This window comes from Thalassophryne amazonica, chromosome 8, assembly GCF_902500255.1.
Source record: "Thalassophryne amazonica chromosome 8, fThaAma1.1, whole genome shotgun sequence".
NCBI classification, from domain to species: domain Eukaryota; kingdom Metazoa; phylum Chordata; class Actinopteri; order Batrachoidiformes; family Batrachoididae; genus Thalassophryne; species Thalassophryne amazonica.
This window is the reverse complement of record NC_047110.1, coordinates 102,400,381-102,413,400: the sequence shown is the minus strand read 5'-3', so window position 1 is coordinate 102,413,400 and position 13,020 is coordinate 102,400,381. Positions and strand designations below refer to the sequence as shown.

Genomic DNA, 13,020 nt, shown 5'->3' with positions numbered 1-13,020 from the left:
TTGGTGATGCTTTTCTCATGTTGGCAGTTTGCAAGGTTTAATTTGTTGGATACCTAAATGAAAAGCAATATGCAATGCAACTATGACACGCATATAAATGGACTGCATTTATATAGCGCTTTTCCATCTGCATCAGACGCTCAAAACGCTTTATACACATCAATGCCTCACATTCACCCCAATGTCAGGCTGCTGCCATGCAAGACGCCCACTACACACCGGGAGCAATTAGGGGATTAAGGACCTTGTCCAAGGGCCCTTAGTGATTTTCCGGTCAGGTTGGGATTAGAACTGAGGATCCTCTGGTCTCAAGCCCAACACTTAACCACTAGACCATCACCTCCGACATGTGTGTTTCCAGCCTTCATCTTGGGGATACAACAGAGAAGGTTGGTCAGCTTAGTCCAAACCTGGTCTAAGTATTTATTTAAATAATGCAACACTCAGATGCACATTACATAAGTGGGTTGATGATACATAGGTCATTCCATGTCAATTCAATAAATATTTGAGGGGCCTCACACACTTTGTCTCAGATTTTCTTTAAATTTTAATCAAATATTCCCAGACTATTCAGAACAACAAATCTGAAGTTTGAGGCCTATAGGCCAAGTAGTTTCTGAGATATGGCCAATTTAGTGTGCATGGGGTCTGCCATTTTTAGGCAAAAATTATGGCCGTCATTTCTGGAGCCATGTTCAAGGTAGAATATCTCAGCAAATAATAGACTTAGAGGCCTGAAATTTTCTGTGGCAGTTGTCATGGACACACAGACTTGGACTATAGTCAAACAGACATTGACACTAAACTGTGAAGTTTATGTATGCTCAAACTATGGAAAATATTAAATTGACTATTGCGAGCATTCATGTTTGAGACACTGAAGCATACCATTACACTCAAAGAAGCCTTTCCATTTCTTGGCTCCTTAATGCCAGCTATACTGGCTATGAAATAAGTAAATCTGGCATATCTGTTGTAAACAGTTATTGTGGGAGAAACCTGTGAAATCTGAAAAAACATTTTGTGGTCAAATTTTATTAGAAGAAAAGCTCATGTGGGCAGTAAATAAAACTCTTCAAACTGATTCCATTTTGGAGGTATTGATATCTACTTTATGTGTTAGAAATATGGCCTTCTTTACGAAACGCCTTCCTGGTTAATTTAAGCATCCAATTATGGCGAATTTGTGCACTCGCAAATGTATTTCTAGTGCTGAAATGACAATTTCATTTTAATTGTGTGCACACACTGCATTCATATGATTCATGGCACACCCCAGAATGCTTGCACATAGATCTGCCAGGGGAATCCCAAACCTTGGGGAATCCCAAGGTTTCCCTTTTCTTCTAATAAAATTCAACCACAAAATTTTTTTTTCAGATTTCAGAGGTTTCTCCCACAATAACTGTTTACCACAGATATGCCAAATTTACATATTTCATAGCCAGTATAGCTGGTATTAAGGAGCCAAGAAATGGAAAGGCTTCTTTGAGTGTAATGGTATGCTTCAGTGTCTCAAACATGGATGCTCGCAATAGTCAATGTAATATTTTCCATAGTTTGAGCATACATAAACATCACAGTTTAGTGTCAATGTCTGTTGTTTGACTATAGTCCAAGTCTGGCTGTCCATGACAACTGCCACAGAAAATTTCAGGCCTCTAAGTCTATTATTTGCTGAGATATTCTACCTTGAACATGGCTCGAAAATTGACGGCCATAATTTTTGCCTAAAAAATGGCAGACCCCAAGCACACTAAATTGGCCATATCTCAGAAACTACTTGGCCTACAGGCCTCAAACTTCAGATTTGTTGTTCTGAATAGTCTGGAAATATTTTATTAAAATTCAAAGAAAATCTGAGACAAAGTGTGTGAGGCCCTCGTTGAATTGATGTGGAATGACCCACATGTAATACGCCCTGCTTCTCTGCACATACCGTCGCTGCCACCAGCAGCAGTGTGTTAGTATGAGAACTTGTTATGGCCTCTGTGGGGAGGAAAACAGTGGGAGGAGGAAGAAAAATCACTAGCTATGAATGTTAAGTAAATAAAAACATCTTTATTTGCATAAACAATTTCTGTAGAATTGCTAATTTGCATTTCAATTGCTTATGTCGCTCAGCAGACAAAGGTGTTGGGACGCAAGCAGCGGATCTTCTTTTTTCCAACCGACATCTTCTTGCCATGTCCACCATTCCTGCCCTCTGCCACATCTGCTGTATATGTATGGAACATTTACTGATGGACGGGAGACAAGAAGCCTCAACAACACAATCTGGAGACAGAGGAAGGAACCCGAAGAAAAATATCCAAAACCTCCACAGTGCAGGAGGAGACGCCGAAAGCTGTGACGAAAAGGGAGGAGAAGGAACTGAAGACAACACAAGTGCAGAAAATCTTAGAGGAGAAGAGGCATCACCACACGGTCTACCTCAGATACCCACCACACTTACCCAGGTCTACTTTACTCTTTTGGAGGTTTTTCTGCGCCGTGACACGCCCAAGATCACAACACCTCCAGAGAGGTAGAGATACTTTTGGTGCCATAACAGCAAAAAAAAAAAAAAAATTGTTTTTAATCTTATAAGTGTTTTTACTTACATTTGGAAACTTATCTGTCCAAATGTAAAAAAAACAAAACAAAACAAAAAAATCATATTGTGGGCATATACTGTAAATGTGCACATTACAGCTCTGTCTCACTTCATTTCATCTCAAAGTGCAGCAACTGATGTTAAGGAATTGCTGAATTTTATGTGTTTTTCTGCAGAATTGGGTTTACTCTCAGTCAGTATGGGTCTGAAGTGTGTGAGCTCAGTCAGCTGGCCTGGAGAGGTGTCGAGAAGAACAAGATTCTCTTCATGAAAGAAGATATTCCTCAGGAGCTTTTGGAGTTCTCCACCAGGACAGGTCTCTTCTCACAGGTGAGCTTTGGGTCAAAATCCCCTATTAAAAAAAAAAAAAAAAATATATATATATATATATATATATAATATATATATATATATATATATATATATATATATATATATATATATATATATATATATACACACACACAGTATTTAGCCCCTTATTTGTTTATGCCATTTCAAATACAAAAGGTAAATCAGGCTTCTCAGTATAAAAATTCCTAAAATTATCTTCCTCAAACTCAAAGCAAATCTCTACAATTTGATATTTATTAATTAATTAAAAATATAAAAGCCAAGATGATGGGTTGCATAAGTAATCGGGCCCTTTTGTATAATACCTGTAAGTAAAAACTGTTTTATTGCCAGATTTCTTCAGACAAGACAGGGGATCAATACATGGACATTTCCAAGTCACTGAATATGCCCTGGACTTTGGGTGTGCTTTGATATAAATCCAACCAATCAGAGTAGCTCCTGTCATTCCCTTTGACCTGAAGTGCAGCAGATGCTCTGTATTGTGTTACTGACAAGTAGATGTCAGTGAAAGAATTTGTGGCAAGTTAATGAATTAGCCGGAAACAGTCAATGCGCACCAGCATGCAGCAGACACTAAATCTCCCTGAGGTGAAGCAGTCAGGTGAAGTGTAGCATTTTTCTATAGAGTGGGGGAGGGGGGGTCCATCATTCTGCAATCCCATATCACAGAAGCTACATGCCAGATTTATTACATACAACCCCAATTCCAATGAAGTTGGGATGTTGTGTGAAATGTAAGTAAAAACAGAATACAATGATTTGCAAATGCTCTTCAACCTATATTCAGTTAAATATACCACAAGGACAAGATATTTAATGTTAAATGTAACAGACTTTTTTGTTTTTGTGTAAATATTTGCTCATTTTGAAATGGATGCCTGCAACACATTTCAAAAAAGCTGGGAAAGTGGAAACAAAAGACTGGGAAAGTTGATGAATGCTCAAAGGACATCTGTTTGGAACATTCCACAGGTGAACAGGTTAATGGGAAACAGGTGAGTGTCATGATTGGGTATAAAAGGAGCATCCCCAAAAGGCTCAGCCGTTCACAAGCAAAGATGGGGTGAGGATCACCACTTTGTGAACAACTGTGTGAAAAAATAGTCCAACAGTTTAAGAACAATGTTTCTCAACATTGAATTGCAAGGAAGTTAGGGATTCCATCATCTACAGTCCATAATGTAATCAGAAGATTCAGAGAATCTGGAGAACTTTCTACATATAAGCGGCAAGGCCGAAAACCAGCATTGAATGCCCGTGACCTTCGATCCCTCAGGCAGCACTGCTTTAAAAACCAACATCAGTGTGTAAGGGATCTTACAACTTGGCTCAGGAGCACTTCAGAAAACCATTGTCAGTTAACACAGTTCGTCGCTACATCTACAAGTGCAAGTTAAAACTCTACCATGCAAAGCAAAAGCCATACATCAACAACATCCAGAAATGCCGCCGCCTTCTCTGGGTCCGAGCCCATTTGAAATGGACAGACGCAAAGTGGAAAAGTGTGCTGTGGTCTGATGAGTCCACATTTCAAATCGTTTTTGGAAATCATGGATGTCATGTCCTCTGGACAAAAGAGGAAAAAGACCATCCAGATTGTTACCAGCGCGAAGCTCAAAAGCCAGCATCTGTGATGATATGGGGGTGTGTTAGTGTCCATGGCATGGACAACTTACACATCTGTGATGGCACCATCAGTGCTGAAAGGTACATCCAGGTTTTGGAGCAACACATGCTGCCATCCAAGCAACATCTTTTTCAGGGACGTCCCTGCTTATTTCAGCAAGACAATGCCAAGCCACATTCTGCACATGTTACAACAGCGTGGCTTCATAGTAAAAGAGTGCGGGTACTAGACTGGCCTGCCTGCAGTCCAGACCTGTGGCCCACTGAAAATGTGTGGCGCATTATGAAGTGCAAAATACGACAACGGAGACCCCGGACTGTTGAACAACTGAAGTCGTACATCAAGCAAGAATGGGAAAGAATTCCACCTACAAAGCTTCAACAGTTAGTGTCCTCAGTTCCCAAACGCTTATTGAGTGTTGTTAGAAGGAAAGGTGATGTAACACAGTGGTAAACATACCACTGTCCCAGCTTTTTTGAAATGTGTTGCAGACATCCATTTCAAAATGAGCAAATATTTGCACAAAAACAATAAAGTTTAGCAGTTTGAACATCAAATATCTTTTCTTTGTGGTGTATTCAACTGAATATAGGTTAAAGAGGATTTGCAAATCATTGTATTCTGTTTTTATTTACATTTTACACAACGTCCCAACTTAATTGGAATTGGGGATGTATATGTTACCCAAATGAGTAGATGTTTTAGTGTGTGTATGCATGAAAGAGAGTAAGATAGTGAAGGAGCAAGAGATTTTTGTTCCACCTACAGTGGCCATAATGTGGGGTCAAACAAGGGGTACAATGGTAAACCTCCCTCAGTGTTTGGCATGAATCACGGTTTCAAAGTCACATTAAGGTTCAAATCATAGCAGATCAATAATTTCCATTGATTTATTCAACAGTTGTCTTTAGGATCCACAGTCTCCTCACGCTGAACATTCTACCTGAAGTTATTGCATTTTGTTTTATGTAATCACAAAAACAAACATCTGAACATGAAAAAATGTTGCAGAGCTCACAGTTAATATGCATAGGCCACAGTTTGGTACATGTAAAATATTGAAGTATTTCAGTTTCACCTGTTTTTTGTGTGCTGCTTCATAATGCATGATGATATGTCTGTGCAGGCAGGATGCACAGGTGTTGTGAACTCACTTATGTAAGGTGTGTCTGAGTGTTGTGCTCTTTAATTAAAGATATATAGTGCTGGACTTTAGACTTGGGTTTGGGATGACATTTCTGACCATTTTTACACCCACATGAGCTAAAGCCCCTTTCACACTAGTGCAAACGTAGAGCAGCGTATTGCGGCGTTGTGTTTTGTTTAAGTACACCTGTACTCAGCTTTTTTCCATGTTCGTTGCATTCGTAGATTTCCTTGCAGCTGCGTGTTTGCTTTTTAATGTTTGTGCACAGTCACGTGTAGCCCTTGCCTGCTATTTAAAACCAATTTCAGCTCTTTTTCAGTTCACTCCTGCTGGCTGTGCAGAACACATCGTTGTGCTTGGAAAACAGTGGACTGTATCATGAGATTTTTACAGTTGCATACTGTCACGTATGTAGCCATAGCTGCTAGTGTGCTCTGTTCTCTACTGTACAGTGTGGTGCACATCAGAAACAGACTAATTTAACATGATTTTATTTACTTATTTTTATTTTTGTCTTGGTGGATCATTTTCATTGTGTACAGATGCTGCTGAGTCTGGCTATGGTAAAGGCTGCCGTGAATGAAGCGCTGTGACTCTTTAATCTTTTTAAAGCTCCGGTTGCTCTGATCAGGTCCGCTGATTTGATCAGACCTGTTTGATCAGGTCGTCTGATGATTGCACCCACATGCAACGACGGTGCTTTTATTTTAAAGAGTCACAGTGCTTATTCAGGTTTGATCAGACCTGAGAGAGAGAGAGACAGACAGAGAGAGAGAGAGAGAGAGAGAGAGAGAGAGAGAGAGAGAGAGAGAGAGAGAGAGAGAGAGAGAGAGCCACTGACCTGCTGTTTCTGTTTTGTTTCTGGATTTATGAATTGAGGTTTGATTCCCTGTTCTGAGCACACACATCCATCAGTTAGATCAGCTGTTCTGAGCACACACACGACCATCAGTTAGAGGCGCTGCGGCTGTGTGATCCTGTTCTCCAGCTGATTCACTCTGGATGCATGCGCTCAGTTTTTGGATGTGTACAGGAGCGCGGTGTTGCACAGACTTGCATGCAGTAACGCCGTGTTGTGCAGACCTGCTTAAAACTGCGTATTTTCTGTGTCCAGTGCTCTACGTCCCAAAAAATTTAACATATTTAATTTCTTCCTTCCTAAGCATGTAGCCCTCAACATACTACTGCATAGGGAGCAAAAACTCAGCATAGAGCTGCTAAAAGTGGGCGTAGAGCTGCTCAACTTGATGTAGACGGTACGTCACAATACGCAGCTCTACGTTTGCGCCAGTGTGAAAGGGACTTAAAAATAAGTCCCTTCGACTGCTCCCTTGTTTTCACTCAGGGTCACCACAGCAAATCCGCATGCCCTTCCTGACGCAACTCCATATTACATGGAGAAATATGGCAGTGGTGGGGTTTGAAACCAAGCACACTGACCACTTGGCCACTGCCCCTGACAATTGCGTCATGTGAAAACTTGCAGTGGCACTAGCCCTGCGCCATGCACCGCTTTGTGCCAGGTTGAGAATTATGCCCTCCCTCTTCCTCTTTCTCTCTCTATCCTGTATGACTGTCTGCCAAGCAGTCAAGCAAAATCTCTCACTGCTGTCCATCAGGTGGAAGTCAGACGTGAGGACGGGATGCTTGTCAGTGCCTACTGCTTCATTCATCTGACCCTCCAGGAGTTTTTGGCCGCACTCAGACTCATGACAAGCGATGATGTTCCTGACACTCAGCTAAAGAACAAGTAAGCTGTCGGACACTAAAATCACATCTGTGCATTTCCATATGAATGTGCACACTGCTGCCTAGGAGAGTCACACATGAATTTGCAGAACCCTGAATAGGAACATTTGCACAGACCTTATGCTGCATTTACACATAGCGACAACAAGTCACGAATGCCACGAAGTACATATTCTTGGCCGCTGATCACGAATGTGATTATTCGGGGCAGAGGCGTCAGGTGTCCTCAGGAACTGCTGCAACCTGTTACCACGTGTTATGATTAATGGCACGTGTTGCTGGAGAATTATCAGGAACCATTACGCACGGTCAAGAATAATGTTCCGCGTCATTAAGTTCTGTCACGTTGTGAATGAGGCGAAATGTCTCCACATACACGCCCATATTCATCCATCCGTCAGTTGTTGAACAATTCGCTCCAGTTTGCTCCTCAAAATCCATATTAATCCACAGCAGAACTTTGTTATTGTGTGCTTAGTGCAGCGTGCAGCAATCAAACTGAATGCGGTGCAGCAGGGTTTAATTGTGCGCACGCTTCTTCCTCCGCCGGACTGGAGGAGGTACAGAGATGTCTGGCTGCACGTGAGTCTCCTCTCGCTCCTCTGGCTCAGACTCGTTCTCCCGCTCATTGGTTACAACAGCAGGAGGAGCTTCAGCAGGAACTGTGGAACGACACTTGGCTGACTTCGCGTCACTGTACTGCATCAAACTGCATCAAACTGAACGCTGTGGAGCCGGGTTTAATTGTGCGCACGTGACAGAAAACAGTGATTTGTCGTGGCGCGCAGTGAAATGTGACGCCGCGTTACAAGTCGTGTCAAAACTTGACAGTTTCCGTGTCACTTCATAATAACGCGTGACAGTTTGGGCTCCAAGAACCATCACAGGAACCACTACGAACGTTGTCACGTTCTATTAAGGATCACTACTCATCAAGACGGATCAACACGCTCAGTTGCGACCTCCACGACGTGAGACGAAATGAGGGTGGTGTGTGATATTCATGGAAGATTTTTGGACAGGCAAAAACATGCTCCACGAATATCAAGAATATCACGCACCAACACGCACTATTAAGAAACCTATTCAGATGCATTAAGTCACGTTAAGAATGTCAGGAATGTGTCACGAATGACAGAAAAATAACATTTGTAACACGTCTTGCTTATGTGTAAACGCACCATTAGATTTTTCACATGCCTGACCTGCAGCATGCAGAGGCTTTCATGCACTTACATAATGATTAGATTATCGTCATACATACACATTTTGCATGACTCCCCAAAACACTGTGTGGTGGATTTTCTCCTAAAACTATGAAACAAGGCCGAAAAGTGTATTTCCCATTGTGCTGTTAGCTTGTTTTTTGTGGGTTACCGGCCGATAAGCCGCTAAACCTATGTCGTGATGCGGCATCCATCGTAGTTGTTGGTGTTGGCGTCATCATCTGTTTCTCTCAAAAACTGTCTAACTTCTTCTAATTTGGCAAGGGCATAAGATGGGTCATTGACATTGTTCCCATCTAAAATCATATTCGTAGATTCATTTGTTTGGAAATGGCGGCCATTTTTATGCCAAAAACAGCCATTTTGGGTATTTAGACTCCATTTTCTCAAAAACTGTCTGATAACTTTTCTTTTAATTTAACAAGGGCACAATATTGATCATTGATATTGTTCCCCTCCCAAAATTATTTGAGTAGATTTGTTAATTTCGAAATGGTGGCCATTTTTCTGCCAAAAATGGCCATTTTGCTTTGGACTTTAATTGAGCCGGTAACCCACAGGGCCCTTGGCACGCTAGTTGAACTTTGTGTGTGTGTGTGTGTGTGTGTGTGACTGACATAAATACCTTTGGTTTTTGTGTCTTCAGCATAATCTTGTTAAAACTATAAATTTGCTCCTTCTCCTTCCTCGTTACGTTTTCAGATTCAGTCTGAGAACACGTTGGATGACCCGGTCAGACCAGAGAACCGTCTTCACTGACTCTCTGTACCGGTACGTTTGCGGTCTGGCGTCTTCGGGCTGCACAGCAGTCCTGGTGCAGTTAGTAGGAACCGGGCGCCAAACATGGGTCCAGAAACGACAAGCTCTCATTCTGAAATTACTAAAAAAACTGTCTGTCTCCAACACCCTGACTGGACCAAAGGTAGAACCATCTGCAGTGAGTCTTGTTGGACAATGGACTTACTGTTTTTCTAAAAGTGTCTGTCTCTCTCTGTTTATGTGTCCATTATTTGATGAATCCACCCAGCTACTGGAGCTTTGCCACTGCGTCCAGGAGAGCCAGGATGACCAAATAGCCAAAGAAGTGGTTGGTACAAGACCGAATGTGGAGCTTCGCAACATCCAGCTGTTACCAAATGATGTTGAAGCTCTGGCTTTTGTAGTCAACTCAGTAGGTGATAAAGGCATCGGTTTGAACTTTCGAGCGTGTTCAATGGAGCTGGAATGCTTAACGTTCCTTCCCCGTTGTCAGTATATTCACCGTCTCAGGTAGGAATAGATACAAACACATGCAGTAAACATGCAACTGTCTGATTTATGAACTTTTGAGTTTGAGAACAATTCATGAAAGATTTGTTTTCCTACTGAAGGTTTGCATTAGCTGGCAGCGTTGCAGTGCTTTTGTTGTTAAACTGACTGTATTTATGTAGGACTTTACTTTCTGACACAGAGGCTCAAAGCCTTACATTCACCTGTTCACACTAGAGCCTGACTGAAATAGAATTTTGGAGGCTGATACCGATTATTAAGGGTGTAACAAAAATTAATGCTGCTGATATCTACATAAAAAAATAATAAAAAAAATCACAATTATTCCTAACATTTCATTAACAGACCTTTATGGCAAAGAGAGGCTTGATGGTTTACCGTGTAAATCAGCTTTATTACAAACAACTACAAATAGTTGTACGTCACATTGCCTTCACTCAGATTGGCAGTCGCCACGTCGTATCGCTCAGTATTTGCATAAGCTAGACATCTCATCTGTTTTGGCCCCGCCTAGCTGGTGGCAAAGTGACCACTTTCTGTTGTCACTGTAAAAGGCTCACTACTTGACAGAACTGTCAACCCTCTGCTGGATAAACTATGTACTGACACCTTTTCCAACAGCCAAAGTGTTCTTTTGTATTGTTTGTTCAGTAAAAAAAAGTTTTCATATCAGCAAAAATAATGCTGATACCGATATGTTAGGCTCATATCACAGATATTATCGGCCAACCAATATATCAGTCTGACTCAAAATCTCTCTCTCTCTCACACACATGCATGCATTCCCCTGTATCAGGGTACCAACTCTACACCAGGGATTTGCATCCTCTTTTCACATGCTATCCCAGGGGTCTTCAACTCATTCCAGAAAGGGTGCAGAGAGGGTGCAGGTTTTCTTTGCAACCACCCACTTCACCAGGTGAATTCACTCATTAACATCACTTTGAGCAGATGGATTCAGTCTATATAATTAGAAAACCTGCACCCTCTCTGCCCTTTCTGGAATGAGTTGAAGACCTCTGTGCTGTACTATAGTAAGCCTCTTTGGCTCCTCCCTTGTTTTCACTCGCGGTCACACGGCAGATCTGATATGGATTTGCATGTTGTTTTACACCGGATGCCCTTCCTGATGCAACTTCACATTACATGGAGAAACCGACAGGGGTGGGGTTTGATCCGGGAACCTTCTGCACTGAAACTAAGCACACTAACCATTTGGCCAGCACCCCTGCACATACTATACACTATCATAATCTCATTTGATGACAGTCTTTGCAGTGAGTCAGAGAAAGATGCTACAGTGCAAACATACATAGTTTCAGTGCAACCAAGAAACACTTTAACATTTTTTTGGGGAATAGGTTTGTCTTTGCCATGTTTACAAGTTCCATTGTTACGACCAGTACAGGTACAGAGCAAGGATGAGTTCAGCCTCCAGATTAAGTTTGTGAATCCATACAAAACTTCACCTTACTTTCACACCTCAAAGGCTGTTGAAGAGCCTGAAAGAAGACAATCTGATTCATGTCACTCACGTTACTCCCACAACACATCCAGGATTATGTGAATACATCCATCCACCTTTCACTCTGTGTCTCACTTTGGACTTGTGCACTGTATGAAGAGCAAAGTGAAGTTACCCTCCAAATGTACTTGCGTTATGCATTTTAGACTGTACACCATAAAATCTGAGGTAGTTGTGTTTATGTGTATATTCACCCTGTACTCTATATAATGTACACAAAAATATTGTTTTGCACTGTCTGTTTCTTCAGTTTTCGCAGCCGCAAGTATGATGACCACTTTGCTGAGCAGTTATCTTCCATTTTGCCTGAATTTGCAAACCTGAGAAAACTGGAGTAAGTTTTTAGTTGCTGTATTTTGTCTACATTTACATACACAGTGTCATCTGAGGATGACTTGACCTTCTGTGTTATTTTGTATCACATTATGCAGATTAACATATTATTTAATTGTAATTGTTCATTGAAATAAATAACGTAAATAAATAATAACCTCTGTTTGACGCACCCACAACAACAAATGACTGATTTTGTCTTTATTTCCACAGACTGTCCTGTGCCAGTCTGACGGAAAAAGGAGCCGCCAGCTTGTCTTCAGCACTCCAGAAATGTCCACACATCAGCGAAATCAAGTATATCAGCTTCATTTCTGTTCTACAGTATTATTTTACCACATTAATGGAGTGTGTTTACAATAAAAAAGGTCCATGTTCAAGTATTTATGCACGGAACTGTGTTAATCATATTTATAACAACAACAATAAGAATATATAATATAACATCATTAACAACAAACACCACCACAACCAAAACCACAACAGCAACAACCACCACCACCACCACAACAACAAGAATAACAAAAATAATAAGAAGAATAACAACAAACATAAAACAAACACCACAACAACAGCAACAACAATAACAATAACAATAACAACATCATTAACAATAAAGAGAACCATAACAACAAGCACCACCACAACCAAAACCACCACAACAACAAGAATAACAAGAATAATAATAATAACAACATCATTAACAAGAAATAACAACAAACACCACAACAACAGCAGTATCCACCATCACCACACCAACAGCAGCAACAATAACAACAACGAGAACCATAAGAACAAACACCACCAAAACCACAACAACAATACCAGCAAACACCACCACCCCCACAACAACAACAAAAAGAATAACATCATTAATAACAACGAGAACCATAAGAACAAACACCACCAAAACCACAACAACAATACCAGCAAACACCACCAACCCCACAACAACAACAAAAAGAATAACATCATTAACAACAACGAGAACCATAAGAACAAACACCACCAAAACCACAACAACAATACCAGCAAACACCACCACCCCCACAACAACAACAAAAAGAATAACATCATTAACAACAACGAGAACCATAAGAACAAACACCACCAAAACCACAACAACAATACCAGCAAACACCACCACCCCCACAACAACAACAAAAAGAATAACATCATTAACAACAA

The 13,020-nt window shown here is 41.0% G+C and overlaps 1 protein-coding gene across 3 annotated transcripts in view; it reads left to right on the top strand.

The window, feature by feature from the left end:
- Nucleotides 1-13,020, top strand: part of nlrc5 (NLR family, CARD domain containing 5) — a 66,419-nt gene that overhangs the window by 18,954 nt on the left and 34,445 nt on the right. Inside the window, exons 9-16 of one of the 3 annotated variants that reach the window (XM_034177111.1) lie at nucleotides 387-389; nucleotides 2,128-2,530; nucleotides 2,776-2,929; nucleotides 7,350-7,480; nucleotides 9,408-9,627; nucleotides 9,733-9,974; nucleotides 11,750-11,833; nucleotides 12,046-12,129. In XM_034177111.1, coding sequence (XP_034033002.1) covers nucleotides 387-389; nucleotides 2,128-2,530; nucleotides 2,776-2,929; nucleotides 7,350-7,480; nucleotides 9,408-9,627; nucleotides 9,733-9,974; nucleotides 11,750-11,833; nucleotides 12,046-12,129 — 1,321 coding nt within the window. The remainder of the gene's footprint in view (nucleotides 1-386; nucleotides 390-2,127; nucleotides 2,531-2,775; nucleotides 2,930-7,349; nucleotides 7,481-9,407; nucleotides 9,628-9,732; nucleotides 9,975-11,749; nucleotides 11,834-12,045; nucleotides 12,130-13,020) is intronic. The other 2 variants (XM_034177114.1, XM_034177112.1) reach the window with 2 other exon arrangements.